At 38.2% G+C, this 27,987-nt stretch overlaps 1 protein-coding gene across 1 annotated transcript; it reads left to right on the top strand.

Moving 5' to 3' along the window:
- The first annotated feature begins 15 nt into the window (after window positions 1-15).
- Window positions 16-27,957, top strand: LOC140230815 (SURP and G-patch domain-containing protein 1-like). The gene is made up of 12 exons (XM_072310955.1): window positions 16-52; window positions 1,612-1,886; window positions 2,399-2,721; window positions 5,137-5,334; window positions 6,310-6,433; window positions 7,094-7,194; window positions 11,812-12,110; window positions 14,087-14,258; window positions 16,432-16,599; window positions 20,081-20,165; window positions 23,053-23,188; window positions 25,718-27,957. Exons 2-12 carry the CDS (start codon window positions 1,660-1,662, stop codon window positions 25,742-25,744), a joined length of 1,860 nt encoding a protein of 619 aa, XP_072167056.1. The 5' UTR covers window positions 16-52; window positions 1,612-1,659; the 3' UTR covers window positions 25,745-27,957.
- Window positions 27,958-27,987: the final 30 nt, after the last annotated feature.

Genomic DNA, 27,987 nt, shown 5'->3' with positions numbered 1-27,987 from the left:
CGATGTTCTGCCGTGACGTTGCGTGGCGGTGCCGCTTCTGAATTCTGTTGAGGTAAGTAGTGACTAGTGTAGACGGTAACCTACTGAGTTGTGAGATTAAAAACTTAGAAGTAAACATTGCTATAAAAAATTACAATCAAGCATCTAGGAACCCAGCCAGTCGGTCCTGTTGTTACGGTGCAGGAGTCGAGAAGGAGGAAGTCTGGGAGATAAAACAGACTCGGTCTCTCTAACGTTGGCTCTCTCACCTCAGTCTTTATAGCGCAGCTCACAGTAAGATAAAAACATGACTCTAAAATTTTCTAACGTCTATAAACGGGAACCCTATAAACATACCCGTTCGGTGTCTACTAGACATTCTATTGAAACATGCTAAGGTAAATACTAAGTTAGATGTAATTTACTAGACCCTAGATCCATCTAACACGTTAGACAAGTGAAGTGAGAAACACAAAGATCTAACGTTAGTTACGAGTTAACTGCGACCAGCAGCCCCATACGCATAGCCATAGCGTCACGATATCCGTATGGGGCTGGTCGCAGTAATTAATGAGTAACGTGGAATAGAATCTATGCCTTATGGTCAGAATGACTCGGATGCCATGTTTGTGCTTTTGCAGTTGCACTGTAACAGTTAACGTTAGTAAACTTATTGTGCAGTTGTGGCATGATTTATCCAGCTGCCTTAGATCTTGACTCAAAATAATACGTAATTTACTAATACGTAAGACTGTTTCTCTACTGAACTGATCGAGTGCTTGCAAGTGGAAGATGCATCTAAAATTCTAACGCTCGTGAGATGGAAAGATTGTAGAACTTGTTGAATTGTCAGTGTGATTCACTTTCATGGGGACCTAAATAGATTAATACAGGCCCACAGCCCAGTCACTGTACAGCGTCTGGTCGGGCTAATATTAATGGGGACCGTGAGTTTTTTTTTCCCCCCCACTCAACGGTCGCGGTCTGAATCAATGAGAAGAAATTTGTTTGAGTCTCAATGGAGTTAAATAGAGGTCTAACATTAATATTCTAGGTAGGCGCATGTAAATGTATAGACAGTGATTCATGTCACTGTGTGCATGGGACTCCGGAGTGTGTTGGGTAGTGTGCGCGCGAGTGTGTGTGTAGTGCTGGTGGCAGGGTACGATTCGTACCGGTACATGACATGCATTGAGAAAAATGCATCTTTGATAGTTCAGGGGTGGTCTAACTGTTAGTAGTTACTTGTAGGCCGAGGCCTACCAGTAATACGGTGATTCGGTCATACACTGCACATTAACATGTTAAAAGTATACGTCAACCTAAAGTCCTAAGCTGTCTATTGACTTTCGCCACTGCACAGTTTCTTCATAATTTATATTTACACAAATTTTAAAGGCTTTCTGTGGGAAACCATACATTGAAAAAGATTGAGTTAATCTTGAAAATTCCTTCCTGTTTACTGAAATGCCTTTGGAACCAATTATCCGGTAAATATAGCACGCATCAGGAACTGCCTTTTAAATTTCACTTCGTAAGTCAATGAGCAGAGTACCCAATTAAGTGGAGAGTACTGTATTATGAGTAATCATTCATTTGCTTGTTTTTATCCCTTGACATGATGAATCTTAGCTCTGAAGAAACCAATATTTACAAGAAGGCCAGGATCTAAAGGTAACTATGGCCTTCTCCTACTACGGAGATAAGTCGTCTGGGAAGGCCAACTTCCAGGATAAGATGAAGAGTCTGAATGACCAGGAGCGCATGCTTCAGGAGAAGCGTCAGGAGATTGAGAGGAAGATGGCCAAGAAGAGGAAAGAGGCGGCTGCCATGGCAGCGAGTAAAGCGGCTGAGACTGCATCCCCTGCTACCTCAGCAACATCAGCAGCATCAGCAGCATCCAAATTGTGAGTACAAGGGGGTCTTGTCCTTGCACAGAATATATAGAGTCTATATATGTACCGCCTACTATAGGTCTATGCCTTTTGTTTGTAGAATTATGACCCATGCAGGCTGTTTGATTTTTTGAAAATGTATCATGAAAAGGAGATGGTTGTTTGTGTACTGAATGTGCACCTTATAAATGTGTTAGATGTAGGCCTCGAATAAGTTAGATGTCATAACAAATTCATACATTTGTAAATTGAGAAACAAACAAGGAAGTTATGTAAAATTGTTTAATATATAGTTTTGATATTAAAATATGAAGTTGAGTGATATGCACTTCTGTGAAATTAGTGAAATTCGGAAACTTACATTAGACCGTGAGTTTAGGAACTTTTCTAGTAATTGTTTGAAAACTAGTTTATTTGATTCAGAAAAAAAGGGATGAATGATATTCATGACAACTAGGCTTTCTTTTAGTGATAAATATTTTCTCATCACGTTTTGTTTCCGTGTGATTAACAATCCCTATTAGCCAACCAAAGGCAACTGCTAGCCGTCCTTCTTTAACCCCGAAGCCACCTCCCCCAGCAGCTCCCCCTGCCCAGAAGTCTGTCAACACCTTCTCCAATGATGGGAGCTTCATGGAGCAGTTCCTCAAGTTGCAGCAACAGCAGCAGCAACAGAAGCAGGCCCAGTCTGCCACACAGTCTGCAGCCCAGCTGCCTGCGGAAGCCGCCGGCCAGGCACCGGCACCGTTCATCACACCACTCGATGAGATACCAATGCCGTCCTCGGGTCAATTCCAAGGATTTTCAGCCTTCCAAGGAGCACCCAAACCAGAACCTCAAGAAAATGGTACAGTAGGCCTACTGCTCTGTGATATAATGAAATGTGAGCTGTCATGGACAGTTGTATTCATTAAATTGTGTCATGTATATACTACTGTGTATGTGGTATATTTATATAATATTGACTGGCCTCGAGGGAGATACCAGAAAATATTGCCCAAACTGAAAGAATACCAGAAAATATTCTTTCAGTGTGGGCAATATTTATCTGGTATCTCCCTCAAGGCCGGTCAATATCATAATTATTACCTATCCCCTAGGTAAATTAGGAAAATATGTGAATAAGGCTATACACTATGATATAGATCAAGCCACATTTGACTACCTGTAGATCATCGCCAACATGTCAAATAATTGAAAATTGTTCATCAATGTATATCATTCAACTCCAACTTCAAAGATACATATTATGTAGTTGTAACAGGCGAACTTCAAACATCTGAACACTTTTACACTTTATTTTGCTTCTGTTTCAATTTGGAGAGTTGTAATAACTGATGGTCACTGTGCAGTTATTGAGCACAAATGGACTATTATTGTTTGACGCGTAGTGCTGCTAGAAGTGGTCGACCTTGTATGAGTTGATTTATCGGCGTTCTTCTGCGGTGCGTGTAATCGACACGCAGCGACGTCCTTGAATGTTTTCTCTTCGTGGTCGATCGGAATGTTTACATGTAAAGCAGGGAGGTGGGAAGAGAGATTCCACTCCTCTTCCCACCTCCCTGTTTTACAGTGCACTCCCGTTATAACGAACACGGTTATAACAAAATTCTGGTTATAACGAAGTAAAAATTTGGGCTGCAATGTCATCCACTCTATGTATTTCTATTGTTTATTTGTTCGGTTATAACAAAATTCCGATATAACAAAAGAAAACTGCCGGTTCCAAGGATTTCGTTATAACAGGAATCCACTGTATATTTAAAACCCTGGATGCTCGAGATATGCCCTAATGTCGCCCGCTGAACTCCTGACCCTGCAAAATAACAACTGTAATTGCCTCGCAAAACTACCTCGTATAGGTGATAATTTGCAGTGTTTCTATTTTTGTGAACTTATAAATTAGTCAACCAATATTCTGCAAAATTAACAACTCGCAAATATAACTTCTGTGACACTGATTCCTTGTATATTTTTTTATATTTGATATTTATCTATTTCTGCAATTTCATGACAAACATACTATACAAATACATTTTTCTTCCAAACATATTATACAGATACATTTTTTCTTCCAAAACTCATTTCAGTTCTTATGTATTTTATTTTTTTTCAGAATTTCTTATGTATTTCTTTGTTTTTCAACTTTTGTTTTTTCTTTGTTTTTCAACTTTTGTTTTTTCTTTGTTTTTTCATTGGAAATTGTCACTGACCACTTTTCTACCATTATTAGCACAAAATTAATCAATGAAAGTGATTAATTGTAAAAATAATCAGGTTTTTATGACTTTCATGACAGAGCACCGTTTTCCATTGGAAATGTACACAAAATCACAAAATTGTGCCCGTTTTGGGGCGACATTCCGTTAAAAAAATGGGCGTGGCTTCGCAAATGTATGCGCGAACGTTGCAAATTTGGTCTCAAAAGTTGTGCGAGACTTGAACAAACAAAGTCAAGAAGCCTCGCGACGAGGCCTTCTCGTGTTACAGAATTATAGCGCGAAACGTCAAGGGGGGGGCGGATTCGGCCTCCCCCGGCCCTTTTAGGGTTAAAGGTGCAATCTAAGGGGAGCAATTGCAGAAAAAGGCTGTATCCTACGTGTATAAGCTTACACTTGAGAGCGGAAACTACTCAGTTGACAAATGTAGATAATGTGTATCCATATTGTCATCAAGGTGGGGAAATGGTAATCTTTTCTCTTGAAGGGGATTGTAATCTTTTCTCATTTTGTCAATGTGGTTATCACTTGTAGATTTAACCATTGGCAAAGTCACCTAAGGAATCTCAAATTTGAAATTTACTTTGAAGGCATAATTTGACATTTGCAGGTGAAACAAAAACCCACTTTAGAGCTTCAAAATAGTTGTTAAGTGTGAGTTAGGGATAGAAACAACCACTTTAAGAATCTAAATCAGTGTAATCAATGTTAAGTATTGGTGAATATACAAAATGTGAACAATAGTGATGATAAGAATGTTTCTAGACTAAACTGTCTACAGTTATGGTTTAGTGGGACAATAGTGATATTTCCTTGTATTTTAGGCATTATTACAAAATGTCTATATGGTAGGATGTTTTGTGACACAACTGACCTACACATATATATGCATCAAATGTGATATCTCAAACATTTTTTTAATCACGGCTCCCAATGATAAACTGTACCTTTAAATGAAATATACAGTGTAGAATTCACAGTTATACAGTATTTTTCGATCAGTCGAGGTCCACTAACAATATCAATTTCTCTGTACTGAACAGTGCCATCAGCCCCGAAGGTTCAATCCCCAACCCTAAAAGCTGTTGTGAACCGTCCACTGCGGCCGAGTACATCAGCTGTACGTGCCAAGATGCGGCAGCAGCGAGAGAGGCAAATTGCCAACGTCTTTGGAGACTCCAGTTCAGATGAGGAGGAGGAGGAGGAGCATGGGAAGGAGACTAAGGACCAGAGTGGAGTTGGTAAGTTGCTTGTCCTCTGTGGGGAAAAAAAAAAGCCCTTGCACTCTCAGCTTTACAAGGCTGCATTATTCTAAATCATTCATGTTTAAGACTTGTCTGTATTTAATTTAGATGATTTAGAGTGACAGCAGTCCATAAGAAGTGTAGTTTTTTTTTTTTTTTTTTTTTTTTTTTTTAAGATCTGACTTTAATTCTTAACACAGGTCTGTGTTTCATTTGATGAAGCAAATCACCCCCTCCCCCCATGAAGCCAACAAATAGAGAAACAACAATACAAACCCAATATTTTACTTGTGATTAATAAGGGAGATTCAAGACATGCTTATCTTGTAAATTATTGAAAAATGATTTTTTTTTTTTTTGGAAACCTCATCTTAATTTTTCTCGAAGAGAACTTTTTTCTGCCATATTTGTAAAGTTAAAACATTTCTGGAGTCTGTGTTTCAAAATGGTTAACCTGCTTTTAGTCACAGTGGAAAGTGATGAAATATCAATCAGAAGTGTGTGATAAACACTGATAAAGTCTTTATGTAATATCTATGAAGTTGAGGCTAAAAATTCATTATCAGTAATGTAATTTTGGGGGCATATTGTCAAAAGAATTTATGTCTTTATATGCTCTTTACATCTTGTCCTGACTGTAGTCAAATACATTGTACCTCCAGAAAAAAAAAAAAGAAGAATCGGGTCTATCAAAACTAAGTTAATCTTAGTCTAATCTATATCTATAAAGTTGCCTGGCATTCTTATATATTTTTTTTTTTTTCAAATCTCATGGAAACCCATCTTCATTATGATTAAAGTTGATCTGTGTCCTTGTGTCATTTCAAGACAACATGTCCTTCTATTCTGTTCAACCACTTTCCTTGCTAAAGCCCCTTTATCTCAAGTCCCTAAGTTAAAGAGTCATAAAGAGGCGGGGGCTATGTTCCTCGACCCCAAGCTGGATCAGATACTCATACAAGCATCATTAAGTCTCTCCGCCAGAGGACGTTGACCTCAAACAGCTGGTTGACCGTGTTGCCAGGCAGGTCGCTGAGGGAGGGGATGCAGTGGAGGCAGTGCTCATCAGTACTTACAAGGACACACCCAAGTACAGGTGAGAGCATCCATGGACACCAGTGATAAGAAATTTTTGCCTTTAAAGGTACTGTTTTCCACTGGGAGCAGTGATTTAAAAAATGTTCAACTTACACATTTAATGCGTATATGTAGGTCAATTGTATCACAGAATGTCCTGCCGTACAATTTTGCAATAAAGTTTACAATATTAGGAGATATCACTACTTTTTTCACTAAACCATAACTGTAGACGGTTTAGTCTAAAAACAATTTTATTATAACTATTGCTCACATTTTGTGTATCTAACAATACTGAGCATTGATTATAGTGATTAACTTTTTTGCACTGGTTGTTTCTATACCTACATAACTCACATTTTAGAACTATCTTGTAGCACTAAAGTTGGGTTTTTGTTTCATTTGCAAATTGTGAATAATACCTTTTATTTTGTATTTTGCATCTAAGCAATACAAGAGCATAGTTCCTTTTGAAAAGAAATTATGCAATCTCAACTTGATTTGTTTGCAATGTAACAAGATTTCTGGAAAAGTATCATGCTTTTGGCACTGGTGGATTTGTTTTGATTCTTGCACCAGTTAGTAATGTAAACACATTTGAGGGTATTAAAAGGTCACAGATAATTGCACCAACAATCTGCTGTGGTGCTGATTGTGCATTGGTCAATGCTGTTTTCAGGTTCCTCTACGATAAGAGCAGCCCGGCCCATGGATACTACAAGACCAAGCTAGCAGTCTTCCGTTTAGCAGCCAGAGCTGCTCAGCAAATGCCATCACAACGTGAGACACTTTCTCTTTGCTTTTATAGTCCCAATTAAAGTTTAGAACCCCCATTCCCCCACCCTCATCCATGTAAGTTTACATTATTTGTATTTATTTATGTATTGATTGATTTATTGATTTATCTATTTATTTATTCATTCATTCATTCATTTATTTATTTATTTATCTCTGCAGAAAATAACAGTTTTATCAAAATGTGTTGAAAGATTAAATGTAAATTCATATAGAGTAAACCTCGCTTAAGTCGACATCGCATAAGTCGACAACTTGCTTAAGTCAACACGATAAAAAAGTCCTGATTTTTGCCTTTGTTATTCCTTGAAAATTTCCTCGTCTTAGTCGACAGTTATAAGTTGACATCTCGCGTAAGTCGACCTGATTTTTCAGTGCCAACTGAGCTGAAATACGTGTTAATTCCCTCGTTTAAGTCGACATAATTTTTTGCTCAAAATCTTATCGCCATTCTCTGAAAAAGAATTGTTTTTCCCGCTCCGATTCGCTGCATTTCTACTCGGTAACTCGCTAGTCTACGGCGCGGTAGCGTTCGCGCCATTCGTCCATTGTCTTGTATGCCAGAATAGAAAGGGCATACACTCATTTACACTGGAGTATTACATGTAGGCCTAGTACCCAAGGGAGTTCACTTTACCCCTTTTCTCCCTCTCGTTATTCTCAAAACGCATAAAGTTTGTACACCTATATGTCCCAGTAGGTATTCATTATCCGAACATGAAATAGGTGTTTTTGTTAATCCGAATATTCTAATGTCAATTATTCAATAATAGTCAATAATTAGTCAATAATTAAGCGGTATAAGAAACCTGGGCACGTTCTAGAAAATTTGTTAAAATGCAACCAATAATGCAACTCAAAAAATCAAATGCAGGTGTATCAAATCACACGCAACTTTTGCATTTAAATGCAAGTGCGTTGCTGAAAAGACTTGCGTTTGATAATCATATGAAACTAGAAAATAATTGTACGAACCTGAAACTCAATTAATTGCGTTTAAACGCAACCCTAAAAATCAAATGCAAGTCCATCAAATCACAAGCAACGATGTATTTAAACGCAAGAGCGTTGCAGAGAAGACTTGCGGTTTTCGTACGAAACTAGAAACTGCGTTTAAAGGCATAGCTATAAATCTACAGGAGTGCGTTATTGTTGAAAAGACTTGCTTAACTCACCTGAGCTGAAGGCTCAAGTAAGCTATTGCGATTGCTCTTCGTCCGTCGTCCGTCATGCGTCGTCTGTCATGTGTAAACTTTTACATTTTCATCTTCTTCTTGAGAACCCCTGACAGATTTTCACCAAACTTGGCAGGTAGCATCCCTAGGGGGATAGGATCTCAATTTGTTCAAGTGGGCACCATACCCCACCTGGGGGCCCCCAGAGGGGCCCAACACCCCCCCCCCCCAATTAAGGAATCTTACAAAATCTTCTTCTTAGAACCAGAAGTGATAGAGCTAAGTTAATACTATGAATTAGTACATTGATGACTGTAGTTTCAAGTTTGTTCATGGCGGAATCAGGGGTGCCCCCCTTGGTACCCAGGGGAGGGGGGTGGGGAGGGGTCCTAATGGGGCCCAAATTGTACATTTTCATCTTTTTCCTAAAAATGCCTTTATGAATTTTCACCAAAGTTGGCAGGTAGCATCCCTAGGGGGAAAGAATCTCATTCCCATCAAATGAGCACCATGTCCCACCTGGGGGGCCCCAGGAGGCCTAAATTTGGACCGAAATTGTAAATTTTCATCTTTTTCTTGAAAACCCTATCACAAATTTTCACCAAACTTGGCAGGTAGCATCCCTAGGGGGATAGAATCTCAATTCCATCAAATGGGCACCATGCCCCACCTGGGGGGCACCAGGGGGCCTAAATTTGGACCGAAATTGTAAATTTTCATCTTTTTCTTGAAAACCCTATCACAAATTTTCACCAAACTTGGCAGGTAGCATCCCTAGGGGGATAGAATCTCAATTCCATCAAATGGGCACCATGCCCCACCTGGGGGCCCAGGGGTCCCATCCCCCCCCCCCCCCTTCCTGTAAGGAATCTTTACAGATTTTCTCTGAAACCAGAAGTGATTGAGCTAAGTTGATACAATGAGTCAGTATATTGATGACTGTTGTTTCAAGTTTGTTCATGGGAAAATCAGGGGTGCCCTACCCCCCCCCCCCCTTGGGACCCAAGGAAGCGGGATGGGATGGGGGGGGGGGGGTCCAAATGCGGGCCTAAATTTTCATCTTCTTGCTGAAAACAACATGATAGATTTTCACCAAACTTGGCAAGTAGCATTCCCATGGGGATGAGATTTCAAAGTGTTTGAATAGGCACCATGCTTGCCTTGGGGGCCCCAGGGGGTCCAAACCTCCTAAATTAATGAATATTCAATAATATTTTTCTCTAGTTCTAATCAAAAGTGATAGGGCTTTAAGTCTTTTTTCCCCAAGCTGCATAATCCAACATTCTATAAAGTACAGTGTACTTGGTAGGTATTTTCTACCAGTGTGATGGAATATGTAAATGGACACCATGCTCCCACTCTCAAAGCTACCCCCACCATAAGTTTTCAATTTTCTCAGGTAAGAGTCTGCAAGAATGCATGGAAGGTGAACTTGCGATACTCAGGTGAGCGCGTGACCCCTGGGTCTCTTGTTTTATTTCGTAAGCAAAATCAAAAATTAAACGCAACTCTGAAAATCAAATGCAAGTCCATCAAATCACATGGAACGCTGAAAAGACTTGCGTTTGATAATCATACGAAACTAGAAAACTGTAGAGAACTTTTTTTTAACTCAATTGCATTTAAACGCAACTCTAAAAATCAAATGCAAGTCCATCAAATCACACGTAACGCTGTATTTAAACGCAAGAGCGTTGCAGAGAAGACTTGCGGTTTTTGTACGAAACTATAAGAAAGTGCGTTTAAACGCATCTCTAAACATCTACGGAAGTGTGTTATTGTTGAAAAGACTTGCATTATTTTTTAATTCGTAAGCAAAATTAAAAATTAAACGCAACTCTGAAAATCAAATGCAAGTCCATCAAATCACACGGAATGCTGAAAAGACTTGCGTTTGATAATCGTACGAAACTAGAAAACTCAATTGCGTTTAAACGCAACTCTAAAAAATCAAATGCAAGTCCATCAAATCACAAGCAACGCTGTATTTAAAACGCAAGAGCATTGCAGAAAAGACTTGTGGTTTTTGTCCGAAACTAGAAACTGCGTTTGAACGCATAAAAATTTATGTGCGTTATTGTTGAAAAGTGCGTTATTGTTGAAAAGACTCGCATTATCTATTATTTCGTAACGGAACTTTCGCCGTGACCGAACTTAGTCTGCACTTGCAGGGGAAACATATCGCAACATTAGATGTTTCAAACTACCGAAACGCATGCTGCTTCACGAAATGTCAATGAAAAAATGATAACAAACAAATTATTAAAGTTCGCTGTGCCGAAGGTTTAAATCTCAGTCCAAAGTTGAATTAGTCCGACAATGGAAAGAGGTTTGTTTTTACGAAGGTTAGTAGTCCAAAAGATGTCGTTTTCGGATGAACAAACTTTCTTCTTCTTTTTATTTCAGATGGGCCCGCGCTGTACAGGGCGGTAATGTTGCGAATCGGAGCGCGAGAACAATTCATTTTCAGATTATGGCAATAGAAATTTAAGCAAAACAAATATGGCGACTTAGGGAAGGAAAATCACACATATTTCAACTCAGTTGGCACTGAAAAATTATCTCAACAGAATCATACGAAATCACACGCATATCTTCGCAGCAACGCACTTGAATTTAAATCGCAAAGTTTAATGCAATTTGGGGAATTTACGCTTGATGTTTCAAATCAAGTTTAAAACGTTAAGTGTCTAGGAACGGGCCTAGGTTTCCGATCCCGCTCTCTCAAAATCTCTCTAGAGATTTGGGAATTGTGCATTGTCGTTACTAACCCGCGCGAGATTTATGCATGAACTAAAACATTATTGTTGCTGATGTCAGTAGGCATGTTTTCGCGGCAAAAGGAGTAAGATTTGGGTAGCGATCCGCATTGTGATCCAAACCTTACTCTGTACAGGGGAAATAAGTTTTCATTTATAGGTTGACAAAATGTTGACTTGCGCGTAAGTCGACGTGTTTTGCTCAGTCCCGATTATGTCGACTTACGAGCGGTTGACTGTATACTTTTTTCCATTTGCAGATTGATTTTGTACGCAGTTGTTCTCATAGTGGAATTATGGGTATACTGTATATTGGACTACAGCCGGTTGTAGGAAAAGCTTTGAATGAATGTTTTTGATCACAGTTACTAAGTGTTTGCATGCTAATTTATGGAAAGAGATTCCTTCAAATACAGCACTTATATCTGTATCTTTGTCTTGAAATGGACTAATGAGGTGTTCTTGTGAGCAAACAAAGCAATTGGTTCTTGCGAGTTGCATCTCTCTTCACATTCTCTTTTTATGTGAAAATATGAAGAGGGAGAACACATCACCTCTAAAACAGACTTCTGTGGTGTGAGTGACCAATCTTTCATAAGAGTTTGTCACTATTCCCTTTAGTTTGCTCTTGTAGATATAAGCATTGTGAACATATTTTCTGTCCATAGCACCACCGCAACAAACGTCTGCCACGGTATCGTCCGCGGCTGCTGCGGCAGCTGCAGCTGCTGCATCAATCTCACAGCAGCTAGCAGCAGCCTCTTCTTCCTCCTCATCACTGATGGCTAGTGGAGCAAGGAAGAGGCGGAGTAGGTGGGGGGAAAGCCCGGAGGATGCGGAGGCAGCGGCTGGTCCCGCTAAGCAGCAGGCTCCGCCCTCTCTGCTGAAGCCTGTTAACCCTGTGGGTATGATTGGCACTACTGAGTTGAGTGAGGACCAACAGAAACAGCTCAAGGAACAACAGGAGGTGAGCTCTGCATATCATGTCTTCGTCACAGATACTACCTCTTTCTATTGATACCAAATTGTGTTGAAAAATGTCATGCATGATTGAGCACTTAAATTAAAGTCAATAATGACAAATTGCACTTTTTCCAAGTTTGAGCATTATCAATCATGAGGGAAAATTTTTATTGTCTCACTGAAATCATGAGGCCTGTCAATGAAAGTGGTCAAATAAACCGGCCTCTTGCACGACTGCAGGTATGTGTTGAGGGTTTCCTCTTACCTTTTATGATCCATAGCCTTCAACATGACCACCTTCCCTTCCAACACATAGCTCACAGCGATGGACCATGCCTTGAACGGATTTCCTCACCATATCCGGTTTGTTGCATAAGGCAGTAACTTCGTCGCGAATGTGTCCTTACAGTTCCTGGAGATCACAAGGAGGAGTCACATATACCCAGTTCATTAAGAAGCCCCAGAGGAAAAAATCACCGATTGTAAGAGTCCGCCAGAAATTTGCATTTCCATCCGTGCGGGCTATTGTATTAACCATCTGCAGAAACCAAGTCTTCTGGGGAAATCACGTTCAGTCAGTTGATGTCTGATGTGTATCCTGCAAGTGTGCATATGCAAGTCCAGTCTTGCGATGCGATTGAAAGTTGCCGAAGGTAATCCCAATCCATTTCTCCTCGAACTTGTTCCCCTTGGATGTTGCTGGAACTCTTGCCTTATTGATTCAATGTTCTGTTCAGATCTTCCAGTCCGCTTTCTCCGAGAATTCTCCTTGTTGCTGTTCAGGCTGGTACCATGCTCTTTGTGCTTAACATTTTCCCAGATTTTCTTAAACGATGGTGGTTCTCGATTGGGAAAGCATTCCCTGAAAGCCTTACAAGTCTGTTGCAGACTCCCAGTCTCATGAACCTTAGTAACAACAAAAACTCTCTTCTCAGTTGTAAGCTGAACCATTTTGTGATTTTTGCATTTTTTTTTTTTATGTAAGCACATGTCCATATGCTTTAATTCACCCATTCACAACATGAAAACATGTGACATGTTGACAAAATGACATCTGCATTTCAGAGCGGTCATTTTGGTCACTTCAATAACAATCAATCTGGTATGTAAGGCATCTAATGAGTAATTAATTTGACTGAAAAAAAAAAAAAAACCCAGAACAAAACGGTAAATGAAAATGGCCAAATTCCACAGATGTCTCATATATTCCAGACATGCATATAATTTAGTGAAAGACCCCCTCTGGTGACAGCATGAACATGGGTTGAGAGTCCATATGCACGATCTGGAAGTTTGAAAAAGTGTATTTTTGCATTGTCTCATTCAAGAACAATTCTCTTATCAACGAGAGTGACCTGACAAATAAATTTGGTATCAGTGGAAAGAAAAAAGGTTGCACTTTCATTACATGCCATCTATGACTTTTTGAATTCTGGTGTTTTTGAAGAATAATGTGTGAAAGTTGGATTACCTTATTTTTTTTACGCACCGTATGGCTTATGTAGTCTGTTGGTCATCTACTTAAGAGATATGGCAACAGTACCTTATTGCATGTGATGTTGGCATGAATGGATGTATTATTTGTTTCTGCATCTTTTCCAGTTTACTTGCCTCAAAGCTGGAGCATGCAAACATCGCAAAAAGCCTTGTGTTAATAGTCTGGTACCAATGTTCATATTTTGTGTCCTGACCATAGACATTGCTTTCAGAAATTGACAAAAAAAAAGTGCTTTAATATTTTCATTTCTAAATGCTCCATTACACACATTTTCTCATATAAATAAGAAAAACAGGTACTTTTCAATATACTGGATGTTTTTGCTTGAAAACTTACAAATTGTATCGACACCCTTAATCCCCAAAACTGTAAAAATTAAAACGGGTTGAATGGCTAGATTAAAACATTTTTATGATATGCGAATGGAAATGATAGCATGGCAACACAGAGTACTGACACACTAATTTTCTGGATAATTTCAGATGCAAATGCTGTATGAAATGGTGGTGAAGACACAGAAGAGAGAGGCAGAGTTGATGATGAGGAAGAAAGGGAAGGATCCAGACAGGAAGTACGAGTATGACAGCGACGAGGATGTCGAAGGAGGGACGTGGGAGCACAAGGCCAGGGCGCAAGAGATGGAAGAAACCAGAAGTAAGTAAAAATCAAAATATGGAGGAATCCTGCCCCTGTAAAATTGTTACTCCTTATCTCAATGAAAACTAGTCCCAAGTACACTCAGACAGGTGTCTATTGGGAAATGCATGTTGTAGCAAAATCAGCCTGTCCTCAACAGGTTAAATGCCAACTCTGATATTTGCAAATTTGGAAGTTTGCTTTCTACCTGCTACCCAACTCTTTCAAGAAGACCATTTTTAGATCACCCTGTGCCCTCTCTCAACCGTTGTTTTTATGCCCAGAAGGGCCCTGAATTATAAACATTTAGATCCAGATGCATGTGCCCATTTCTTTACCTCTATTGTTTTATTTCTTCTATAACAGTTCTGAAAATGGGTAATGAAATACAAAATAGTATTGCTTGGTATCACTTTCTATGATTGGTTTAATTGACTACATCAATTTGGAAAAAACAAACAAGCAAACACACTTTTTTTGAAAATATCTCTTCTTTTTGAATGTCAGGATGACATATAGGGTGTCATTAGCCTGACTTAAGACTTACAGCATGTTGTCGAAAAGATTACTGTAAGAGCTGTTGTTTTTGCAAAGGTTTAATTTTCATGAATTTCTTGAACCTCTGTTGGGCTGCAAATTTAACAGCACGCCAAAACATCATGAATGGACAGGTATTAGTGCACTTGACATGCGATAGCTGCGAAGTTAAATTCGCAAAAACATCTCACGAAAATGTTTGTGACCTCCTCATTCATGAAATTATCTGTAAGCGAAAATAATTAGCTTTTACAGTACATTTGAATTAAAGCCACAAACTGTCAATTTTGAGATCCCTAATTTGAATACCCTGGCAGCTTACAGACCAAGTACATATTGATGAAGATGTCTCATATCATTTGATGTAATCTGTCAGTGGAGATGAAAACAAGTTTTGAACCACACCCATGTAGTCTCTCATTGATGGCTGAAATGAAGGATGTCTAAATTTTCCTTTTTGTTGCAGACTCTGTCCTATACATACATCTCTTCAGACACTTAACCCTAACTAGGCCGGGGGGGGGGGGGGGGGGGGGGGGGGGGGGGGGGGGGGGGGGGGGGCCTCCGAGGCCCCCCCCCTCGACGTTTCGCGCGATGTATCGCTATCGTGAGAAGCTATCGCCGCGACGTTTCATGACTTTGTTCTTTCAAGTCTCCCGCATCTTTTGACACCAAATTTGCGATGCCCGGGTGCGCGGTTCCGAAGTTGCGCATAAATATGCACGTGCATGTCAGACCAAAAATTGCTCAAAAACGTGAATTTGTGTACAATTTCAATGCAAACAGTGTTTACAGACAAATTTCATAAAAGCATGATTATTTTGGGGTTTTATTTATTAAAATCAATTAATAACACATTTTCTTGTTCAGAACAATGTCACGGACAAATTTCATCGAAAAAACAAGGAAAAACATAAAGTCGAAAAAACAAAGAAATACATAAGAAATTCAAAAAACAATAAAATACTTAGGAAATTTTTTCTGATTGCGCAATTTTTTTCTCTTACATTTGCTAAGGACACTAAAAAGAATATTTACACAAAAAATGTGCCTGTTTTGAGCTTTATTTAGTGATTTATACCAAATTGTCTGATTTCATGCATCATTATGCATAAATTAGCATAATTTAGTGTAAATGATAATTTTTGAAAAAATTAACTTCATGGTACTTTAGATTACATCACAGGCAATGCGTGTGCCAATTTTCGTCGCGATCGCGCAGTCGACGGCCGAGATCCGGAGGGGGGCCTGGGAGGCCCCCCCCCCGGCTCTATCATCTACCTGAATAGATTATAGCCCGGCCTAGTTAGGGTTAAACTGCCTCCAAAAGCATACAAAGACTCTTAGCAACTGATGGACAAATAGCCCTGCATCAATGTAAAAACAACTTGATGGAAGAATTTAATTAATGCGAATAGACTCTTAGCCTTTCCCAGTAACCTTTGTCCTGTGTCACCTCATTTTTTTTTTTTCACAGAGAATGTGGTTGCTTGGTGGTATCTCTTTTCATTTTCAAATATAACTGTGCCCAATAGTCTAATACATGATGAATGGACATGATGCCAGAAATATTACTACTCGTGCAGTTTGATTTTGAAATGTTACCAGATTTTGTTTAGATATGTTTATATTTGTGCTTGCTTCATCTTTGCAGAAAAGGCAGAACTGCTGACCAAGATGAATCGTGGGAAGCATTTCATTGGTGACTTCCTTCCCCCGGAGGAGCTGGAAAGGTTCATGGAAACCCTCCATGCCTTGCAGGAGGGGCGCACTCCAGACTACTCTGAATACAAGGAGTTTAAGATCCAGGCAGATAACATTGGTAAGAATTCCTGTCTAGTCACTTATTTTTTGCAGTTCACCTCGGGCTTTGCTTTGCATATATTTCTTCCACCTTTTGTACAGCTTGTTTCAGAACCTTCTTTTAAGTGTGTAACTATGTGCTTTTCTTATAATTCTTTGTTTCTCTAATATATGCACCTCTTTTTTCCTGTTCCAGCTTTCATGCTGTAAGATTCCATGTTAGTAGATGCTGGCACAAGTTGAGGGTATATTATTATTAGTAGAAATAGCATGGTTATTTGGTGTTTAGAGAGGCTGGACAGGAGCTGAGCTCTACATTTTCCTTTGAAAAAGACATTTGCATGTCTGCAATATTGTAGACGAGACAGACTTGGGTAAGAAATCAAACAGGTTGGTAATCTGCGTGTGCGAAAGCAGTCAAGTGGTACAGGTATCTCCTTTCCACAATCATCTGCATGTGTCATCCAACAATGCAAAATATCGATCGGACATGAGGGATGGATAGAGTGTGTGCTGATGGGCTTACAAACTCTTTTGTTATGCAATATATGGGCACTTGAATGGGGTCAGCGAAGTCAAAATAAAGTGAGCTCAGCCTTGATGGCTACATATGTCTTCATGCAAGTTTTATAGCAAAAGAAGCACACTACTACGTTGGAAAAAGGTAAATTATGCAAAAATGTATGCAGTTTTGATACAGGAAAAAGAACAAATTTCGAGAGAAGAAACTATCTTTCAAACAAAGTCATTTTTCTGTTCAAAATAGCTCAAAAAAAATATGAATTTATGCCATGAATGCATGTAGTCTACATTTTGGAAATGCTAGGGTTATCAAACACATTTGCAGGTTCTTGAATTTGTGCTGCAAATTGTCAGCCCTTTCAAAATGTGTATAGTAAATCGTGAAGATTATTATTATTTATTTATTTATTTATTTATTTATTTATTTATTTATTTATCTATCTATCTATCTATCTATCTATCTATCTATCTATCTATCTATCTATCTATCTATCTATCTATCTATTTATTCATTTATTTATTTATTTATTTATTTTTTTTGGGGGGGGGGGTTAGAATTCATGCTAGCCGGAAGTAGCACGAAATACTAAGTATGCGAAAATGGATGAACTGAGAAAATTTCTGTGTTCACCGTATCAAAGTGATGATTGTATCTGACTGCAAAGATATTATCAAGATTCGAGTATGAAAAAATTTGATGTGATGCCAACCAAGTCGTGTCAATATTAAAAAGACAAGTATACTTTTATAGTATAGGAGACCTTTAAACCATGAATATTAGAAATAGTGTAGGGTCTCAATAGTGTAGACATTTCCTGTTTATGTGGAGATCATCAATTTAAACCCACTATCTTATTGTAGAAATGAAAGTTGATGTAGAGTTGGTGTTTTTTGAGTGCAGTGATTTGTATAAGTTCTCTGACAAAACTTGTAGAAAGCTGGGACAGGGTCACATTTGTGAAAATTATTGATAGAATTAGCCAAAGGGACAGTCCAAATTTTGAACCAAATACATTCTATGGGAAAAAAGAATGATGTGAATTAGCCAAAGTAATGCACAAAATTTATTACCAAATACATTGATACATTGATGTCAGCCAGTGTTGGTGTTATAGACAGTGGTGCTGCTGCTTATGAATGCCGTAATAGGTGTCACAGTGATAGAAATAAACTTACGTTCAACACGTTAGCCTACCACAAGTTAGGACAAAAAGGTTATCTTGTGCCCCCTTGTGGTAAAATCTATTTATTCACTTCTGTCCCTGGAAGTGAGATTTACTTTCTTTGAAATTGGGAAAATACCCCTTTTTGTCTTGATGTGCTTAAGATACAATGGAAGCTTGTTTAGTAAAGTATCAATGTCAGTTTGATGCTGGGAAAAAAAAAAAAAAACAGTTTGCCATAGCAGTCAAAACAGGATCCGGGTGGCTGAATGTGAAGTAGCTGCATCATGTTTCCATTTTCTTCTAAGCATGCCCTAAATAGCAGGCAGTAATGTATACTCTAATGAGTCTACCTTCAAGGATGTTGCTTGGTGTCATTGTTATATGGCAGTGACAGGGAAATCCCCCCCCCCCCCCACTTGACCAGCTATCCTCACACCTACATCTTAAGGTTTTAGGCTGTCGGGGTTTGAAGCTTCTATGTATGTAATATGCATAAGGCAACGCAGTAACCAGACCTGTTGCATTTGTTTCTTATTTAGTGCAAAGACACTTAATGAATAAAAATCCTCGTTGTATGAATGCTGCGGCTACATGGAGCAACATCCTTACGTAGTAAGTCCTGCATAGACATGGACTTCTTATTTGGGCAACATTAGTGATGGCCTGGTGGTTCAGGGTCCCTAGATTTTAATGCCGAGCCACCAACTTTCCAAAAAAGGCTATCTTTTTGTGGCCTGATTTGGCAGCTAAAATTTAAGATGATTTTTACATCATAAATTTCTATTATTTCAGGACAGCAAAATTTCAAATTTATAGGTTTTAGTGGCCGTTTACAAACAGGCCATCAGAGAAAAAAGTTGTTGAGTCCTGCTTAGACAGTGCAGTAATTCAGTGAAGAAGGATTTAGAGAATTGACTCTTGAAATATGTATAATGAAAACCAATTTGAGCTGACTTGGCTGATAGGCTCTGTGCCATAGAGTGTACCATCTTGTACCAAGATCTGCTTGTCCACACTTTCCGAAGTCCTGTTTCCTGTTTACAATTCTCTTTCCTTTTCATTATAAAGGGCAACAGTTAGAAATTCAATTCCATCTCTTGAAAGTCTTTAATGAAAATCATGCATACGTGTAGTTTGACATATTTCTTTCTGTCTTTCTAAAAATAATAGCTTTTTTTCTCAATTAATTGCTTTCATATGCGTGACTGAGCAGATGCATTTTCTATGTTCCGTCCACTGTAGAAGTGCATGATTGTTGTATACATGATAAACAATATGTCAATGTGAGACAAAGTAAACAGTGTTCCTCGTGATATGTTTTGCTTTTGATTTACAGGTTTGACAAGATTCTGCCCTTTGCAGCTTTTCTGGCTTCTTCCTGACTTAATGAAATAATAGCAAGCAACCCAGGGAATGATTTTCCTAGTATCACATTGCAATTTGCTCCACAACTTTTACATACTTCTATGCAAAATATCTTTATGAAACTTTTTTTTTTTTTTTTTACATCTATGTTTTTGTAAGATTTTAGTGTAAAAAATTTGCCTATTGATGAAAAAGTGAAATAATTCGCTGCAACCGTTGTTTCAATGGACATTTCATCATAAATGGAGATTTATCTTCAAGGAAATGAAAATTGATGTTACTTGATGTCTAAAGGGGACCTTGCCACTCATGGTTTTGTTTCGTAAGGTTATTCCATTAGATTTTCATAAGGTGTGTAATACCCAAGGATTCAACGCACAGTCAAGTCTGTGAAGTGTGAAGGTTGAAAATCTACTTAATGAGATGAGTGTATATGCTTGTTGCCAGGTTACCAGATGCTGCAGAAGTTGGGCTGGAGTGAGGGAGAGGGCCTTGGCAGTGAGAAGCAAGGGATCACAGCACCTGTGAGAAGGTAATGGTCTTTGATAATAACACCAACACCTACAAGGTTGCCCACATCAATCTTGTTCAACATCAATGTTAAACCGAACAACCCCTTGCATAAACAATAACAATACATCAATCCCTTAGATTTACCATGAATTTTACAGCAATCAGGAAGTTTGGTGCATTCAACTCCTTTTTGCTCACCCAGCTAAAAAGGTGATGGAGGCTCATTGAAAGGTATTAATCACAGCTGCACTTTTGTCTAATACTGTGAGGTCAGCTGGAATATGTGTAACTCTTCTTTCTGCAAAAAGGAAGTAAGAAGTTAATTCTGTTTCTTAAGGAACTGTGCAGGGATTGAATACATCATTCAAGTAAAAATCACCTTTTTCTTGTTGTCTATATCACCAAGATAAAAACAAGTGCAATTTAACCCTATTCTAACTGGGGGGGGGGGTCAATTTGACCCCCCTCGACATTTTGCGCCGCGATTCCGCAACGCGCAAAGATTTTGCCGCGTCGTTTCATGACTTTTTTCTTTGAAGTCTCCCGCATATTTTGAAACCTAATTTGCGATGTCCGGGTACACCGTTCGGAAGTTACATAATATTTTGCGTATGCATGTCAACCTGAAAATGGCTCAAATTCATGATATCGTGTGCAAATCCAATGCAAATTATGTTTTTTGGTTAAATTGATATAAATTAGATTATTTTCACTTTTAACCATTGAAATTAATCAATTTTAATGTAGATAAGCTTGAAAAAGTGCCTGCAACAAATTTTGGCCAAAAAACAATAGAAAACAAAAGGTCAAAAAAATGAAATACATAAGAAATTATCAAAACAATAAACAAAAGAAACTGATTTTGATTGTGCTAATTTTTTACAAGAAAATTGTTCAATGTGTCTTGAACTCTTACACAAAAATTTAGCAATCATTCAGTCGTTTTAATGGAGTTATAGGTGAAAATATTGTTTCCTGCATAAATTTGCATAATTAATTTACTAAACATAGAAAATCAAAATTTTTCTTTTGTATGACCATGTAATCTTTTAGTTGACATCCGGCTCTATGTTTAGGCAAAATTTTGCGGCGATCAAATTGACCCCCCCCCCCCCCCCCCCCAGTAAAAACTTGGTCTCAAATAACTCAGTTAGAATAGGGTTAAGCCAAAGCTTTATAATAAAAATGCAGGTATGTTGTTATTTTAAAGAATGAAAGAAAAGAGAGAAAAATGGGGCCCTATACAAATAATTTGCCCCAGATGTATGTTCAGTGGGCAGAGGAATCGCATACTCCAGCCATACAGTACCAGGGAAGTTAGTTTTACGAAGCTAACACAGGAAGATCATATCACATGATGTGCAAACTTGATACTAACAGAGCCCACATTGATGTGTGCCCCAGCCAGTAAATGCTCAAGTTGATTGCACTTTTGAGTGACTGATAGACAGTCCATGCTACTCAGGTTGTACTATTCAAAGTTGGTGCTTACTGTTTGTCCACTCTCCTTTTCCTCATAATGTCTGTGCAGATAGAATCAAACAAGACAAGTACACACTCTGTAAAAGTGTTTCCTGAGAAAAGAGGAGGCTCTGTTCTATTCAAGTGCTTAGTTTCACCAAGTTGTGGTGTATTCAATGAAAAGGACAAACAACAAAACAAAACAGGATGTCAAACTCTATATTAAACACGTGGAAGAGATTATCGGATTACGCTGAAATTTTGCACACTGTACAGGTGCAATCTTTTCATAACTAATTCTACTTTCAAAGTGGAAGCATCATCCTTTCAGAAGTTTTTTTTAGAATTCTCTAAAACATGTCTAATCACACTATTATATAATAAAGTGTGATAGAAAAGTTTTTAGCATAAGGAAAAAGAGCTTTTGACTTCTCTCTTTCAGATAGCAGGTGGGAATAATACTACTCTTAACATACCAAAAGTGTCAGTAACAAGTTGTGGGAATGTGTACTTTTCATCAATGATTCAATTTGTGGAATTTTTAAAGTATTTTCTTTTTATTAATGTCTTGAAGTGATGTCACAAACTGTAGTAGTTTTCCCATCCAGCAATGGCAGCACCAAAACTTCATCACAAAAATTCATCACAAAATTCATCACAAAATTCATCACAAGCTTCATCACAAAATTCATCACAAGCTACTTTCAATGGATTGCCTCATTTTCCTCAAACTTCACTGCTGTGTTCTACCCATATTGCTACATTCACTCAATCCATATGTACAGTAGTATTATTTGGGTTTCATTTCCCCCTTATTCCACACAAACTGTATACAGACAAGGGCATACCATTGACTTGTCTATTAGTATGTTATTTATGTCTGTGATATAAGAAACACTTTCCAAGAGACTGCACAAATTAATTTATTAATAAATAGTTTATGGCTACAACAAGCAGTATAAGGTAGATTCAGGGCATGTCATACTCTGTATTGAATTGCTCAAGACATGTCGTAAAACGTGCTGGTACTCGTGTTGTTTTACTGGTAGTTCTGTTGCCTTGCCATGGAAGAATAGCAGCCGTCATGTACAAGTGAGCTGCAAAGAAAAAAAAATGGCTGATTAGTCACAACGTTTTCATTTCCTCATAACCACCCGCAGAGCCTGATTTGGCATTAGAAGGTCAAGTTTTGATCTGGGGCAAAATGTTGAATGGTTTGATGTATTCATCCTCTGACCATATAAATTTATCGGACAGCTGTGAGCTGCGAGCTGTTTCCTACCACAGCTTGAAATGTCACATTTTGGGGGAATGTTTGTGAATATGAGCAGCTTCGGTAAAAAGTAAATTTGTTTTAATGAGCATTTAGTAGAACCCAAGGCTATTGCCAGCTGTATATGAATCTTTCGTTAAATACTCTCTTTTTAAAAAATTATTCCCCCCAGAGGGGATCGAGTGGTAGACGGAGTTGGCTTTGGAATTGACCGTCCAGAGAAGCTGACCAAGGATGATGCAGTAGATGAATACACCGCCTTCCGGAAGAGAATGATGCTTGCCTACCGCTTCAGGCCAAATCCACTGGTGAGCATTTACCCTTTTTTTTTTTTTTACATGTTATTAGCAGGAATGCCAGTTTCCAGGTAAAAGCCTGAATTCAGGCCCTGGTAGTATCAATGTTTAAGCCCTTTCGTGTACAAAGTAGCTTCATGTAGATGTACTTCAGGCCCTCTCTGTTGTTCCAACTGGCATCCCTGTATTAATTTGTTGATGCTGTCAGTGTTGATTTGTTTATTTGTAGTGTTTGGTTTTAAATGCCAGTATATCATATTTGCAATCTCTTTACTAGGCATCAGGTGTGTTTATATGTCTGCCTAATCCATCCACCATACATAAAAGACATGTCTGCAGACCTCCCACCCATTCTGAATGTGGAGGAAAGAATCTGAATTTTCACCAGTCCCAGCTCTTGTTTCAATAGGAGTCTTCTATTTTGTTTTCTTCTTGATGATTTTACTACACACTCCTTTCTTTCCTTCTTTTGAGCCAAATCATCCCTATTTTCAGTCAGAAAGATTTTGAGGTCTGTGTTTGTCATTATGTATCATAAGATCACATTTAACCCTATTCTAACTGGGGGGGGGGGGTCAAATTGACCCCCCCCTCGACGTTTCGCGCCACGATTCCGCAACGCGCAAAGATTTTGCCGCGTCGTTTCATGAATTTTTTCATTGAAGTCTTCCGCATATTTTGAGACCAAATTTGCGACGTCCGGGTACACCGTTCTGAAGTTATGCAATGTTTTGCATATGCATGTCAACCCGAAAACCGCTCGAATTCATGATTTCGTGTGCAAATCCAATGCAAACTGTGTTTTTTTGTTTAATTGATATAAATTAGATTATTTCAACTTTTAACCATTGAAATAAATCAATTCTAATGTAGATAAGCTTGAAAAAGTGCCTCCAACAAATTTTGGCAAAAAAACAATAGAAAACAAAAGATCGAAAAAACAATGAAATACATAAGAAATTAACAAAACAATAAAAAACAAAAGAAAATGATTTTGATTGCGCTAATTTTTTACAAGAAAATTGTTTGATGTGTCTTGAGGAACTCTGACACAAAAATTTAATAATCCTTCAGTCTTTTTGATGGAGTTATAGGTGAATATATGATTTCATGCGTTAATTTGCATAATTAATTTATTAAAAAATATGAAATCAACATTTTTCTATTGTATGACCATGTAATCTTGTAGTTGACATCCGGCTCTATCTTCAGGCAAAATTTTGCGGCGATCGCGCGATCGGCGGCCGAGATCTGAAGGGGGGGTCAAATTGACCCCCCCCCAGTAAAAACTTGGTCTCAAATAGCCCAGTTAGAATAGGGTTAAGGCTGAGAGAGAAAGAGAGAAGAGAGGATGAGATACAAAAAGAGATAGACAGAGAAAGAAGAGAAAGCAAATACAACAACCAAAAAAAAAAAAAAAGAAAAAAAAAATCCCTCTTTTCGGGCTACGCATTTCTGTTCTTTCCTGTGTGTTCACCACATCAACCAATGTACCGGTACTTTTTTTCCCGAAAGAGTGAAAGTGATATCATTTCTTTGTGGTTAACCCATTGAGGACGAGTTCCGAGTGTACTCGGGCAGGTGTCTATGGAAAATGCATATTGTAGCAAAATCAGCCCATCCTCAATGAGTTAATTCTTCATGCAGAGATTGTTTTATTGGCATAAAGAGGAATTACATAGTTGCTCCATTATATTCTTTTTTTCTTTGTCTTTCCTAGTTGAATAACCCTGGTGCCAAGATATTATTTCTTGAAATCTTTACAAGATGGTTAAGAAGAGGTTCATAAGTATTATTAATCAGGGTTATTAATTGGGGCTTGTACAATATGCAGGGAGTTTGTTTTATAATGGCAGATCAATTTTTGGGTGACTGACAGTCATAAGACCTAATTATTTCAGGTCTCAGGTTTTATTGACACCTTTGTTAGTGGCAAATGATACGGAACATTTAAGCCACACATCTGTCTTATGCTGGTATGAGCAAGAACTCTTGGGTACCACTCTGACAGGAAATGTTATGTTTCAGATGCAAGACACCATAGAAGGAATGAGTGCAAAGGCGTTCTAGTTAATGTATAGATATCGAGCCATTTATATGTTGTATTGATTTCATGCAGTTATCTAATAAGAAGTCAGCATGTCTTATTTCCACCTAGCACAAGCAGTGGAACCATTTAAAACAAGAAACATTTGTGTCAAATGTATTGTCACTTTTGTGTCAAATGTATTGTCACTTTTGTTTGTATTATTTTGCAGTTTGAGAGGTCTCATTTTTCTTGTTCTGTTATCATTCTTATTTTTTACTTCTATTGAAGTAGGTGGGATCAGTGATTCTGTGTAATATTAATGTTATCTATAGGTCATCAAATCTTCAATGCCAATATAAGGGCAGTAACAATTGCTATTAACATGCATTTTTCTTTTTGAAGTTGCAAAATAATAGTAACGTATTATATAGTGCCATCATGCATATTGCATGATCTGTATCAGTACAGTTTTACTAACTCTCAAATTCTGTCATCTGTCTTTTTACTTGCAGAACAATCCTAGAAGACCATATTACTAAGAGAGGGTGACATGTACAGTACATCATTGATCTTTCAAGTCATGACCGGTATGGTACAAAGTATTGCTATGGGCAAACTCTGAGTGCTTTAGGACATGAACATGGCCTGGTATCATAGATTGCTTCAACCTGTTTATTTCTACCATTCATACTTACAAATTCTGCAAGAATAAACCTTGTGAAACTTGATTCCTGTGTTCACACATGATCAATAGACTGTGTCACCTGGAAGTTTTATGACACTTTAAGCATATGATACTGTGCTTGCTCAATAAATTCAGTTTGCCCACCTGTAACTTTGTCGTGCATTTTTATAAGCCCCTTTGGAACATGTATGCATGACATGATTAATGGCTCACATGAGTTTAAAGAAGAGTCAGATGTCAAGTGAATAAACAGTGCATGACATCAGGCTACATAACTCATACATGTATAATATAAATTAAAAAAACAAACAAACAAATGCATGAAAACTAATGAGGAAAGTATGCACATGTTTTTGTTTACATTGCTGAAATTAGAGAAAAAACTTTTTACAGTTTGGGAACATGTAAATCAGAATGAGTGTGAATGGTCCCAGTGATTGTAAGTTTTGTTTGCTGCTTGTTTAGACATTGATTGGCAGATACTTAATGAATTTTGACTCTAAAACTCGATATCAGACGCCCTGCATTCCTCTTCAAAATTCTGTGCTCGAACCTGTTTTTGAGCAATATATGCCCATAGCATCAATGTAAGGCTAATTTGCCTAATTGGGGCTTTCCCCATTTAAGTTCCTACACTCATTTTATCTCTGTTTATCAATGCTCATTTCCTTTGCCTGTGTTTACCCAATATGGTTAGATTGGAGGTTCATGGAGAGTTAAAAGGATGTCATTGTGTCATAGTGTCATTGACTGACTCTGACTCACACTACAATGAAAAATCTTTATTTTGATTTTAAAAAAATAAAAAAATAAAAAAATAAAAATAAAGATCTTCATTTGCTCAGAGGATCTCAGTTCTGATTGCACTGTGAAGTGTGGACACAAAATTTTAGAAAACATGGGCAAACTAGCTTATCAGAAAAAAAAAAAAAAAAGTACTCAGTAGACACCCTCTGTGATGTTCAGTGTGTCATAATGAGAGACCACTATCGGTAATCACTGGGGAGTAGCTCCAACAGATTTGAACTCATAGCTACCGAATGGTATTTCCAAGCTTAGTGGGTCCTTGCCTGAAATAGCAACAGAGATTTGTAAGTAATGTGTGTCAGTGTGGTGCAGGAATCAAAGTTCAGACTCTGTGACACAATAGCAGCAGTCACACTGACAAAAGATCGTGAAGTCTTCGCGAAGTTTGCTTGTCCGTAAACACTGGCAGCCAAATTTCTCAAAATGTTAATTCTCGAAGTTTTGGCCACTGGTGCGTGTGTGCAAGAAAAAAGATAGAGCACACCATCTGACAGTTAATGATTTTGATGTAACAATGCACACCCTCACATTCCAATGAGAGTGTGCTTCTGAGGCACTGCTCGCTAACAGATGGTGGACTGGTCACATGACAAATTTTGCGGAGTCTCAGTTGCTAGCGTTCACACTGCCCAAAGATCGAGAAAATTGTCCGGGGTTCGGGAAATATCCCTAGTTTAAGTGGGAAATTTTGGGAGAAGTTTCATGAGAACATTTTGGGAAACTTGTGGTCACACTGGCAAAACTTTGAGATCTTAAAGATTGTGATCTTAAACTTTGCAGTCTGTTGCCATTGTGACTGCAGCTTATGCCAAAACCTCTTTCCTTCTGCAGTGAAGTGGACTTGGCCATACGGAGAAATTCAACTCTTCATTTGTCAGGGTATTTTTATATGTCTCCATGGTTTGACTGGGACTGAATTTGTGTACTGTTTACATACATAAGGCCATTTCCCTCTAGATGTCGCCTAAATGCAAAAGGCGTCAGTGCAGTAGTGCATAATGATTGTGGGTAATGTAAAAAGTTGCATAGAGGTATTAGTTTCTTTTAAGAATGGGATAAAGGAAAAAGTAAACAACTAATGCATTGCTCTCTATGTTGAAGCTATGTACTTCCAGTTTCACCCTATATTACACTTGATTACATTTTGTGCTACAACATGTTAGGATGTGTTATCAGCTTTTGTATAAATTCAGCACTATGGATTATCCATGCAGTCAGCTTTTGTTATTAATAGATATCAAAGTGACCCAAACAATGAGTATAGGGAGATGTTGGGGAAGTGGGGGTGGG

Source organism: Diadema setosum, chromosome 7 (genome assembly GCF_964275005.1).
Source record: "Diadema setosum chromosome 7, eeDiaSeto1, whole genome shotgun sequence".
Classification (NCBI taxonomy): Eukaryota; Metazoa; Echinodermata; class Echinoidea; order Diadematoida; family Diadematidae; genus Diadema; species Diadema setosum.
Note: the sequence above shows the minus strand (reverse complement) of the source record. Positions and strands in the feature narration are given on the sequence as shown.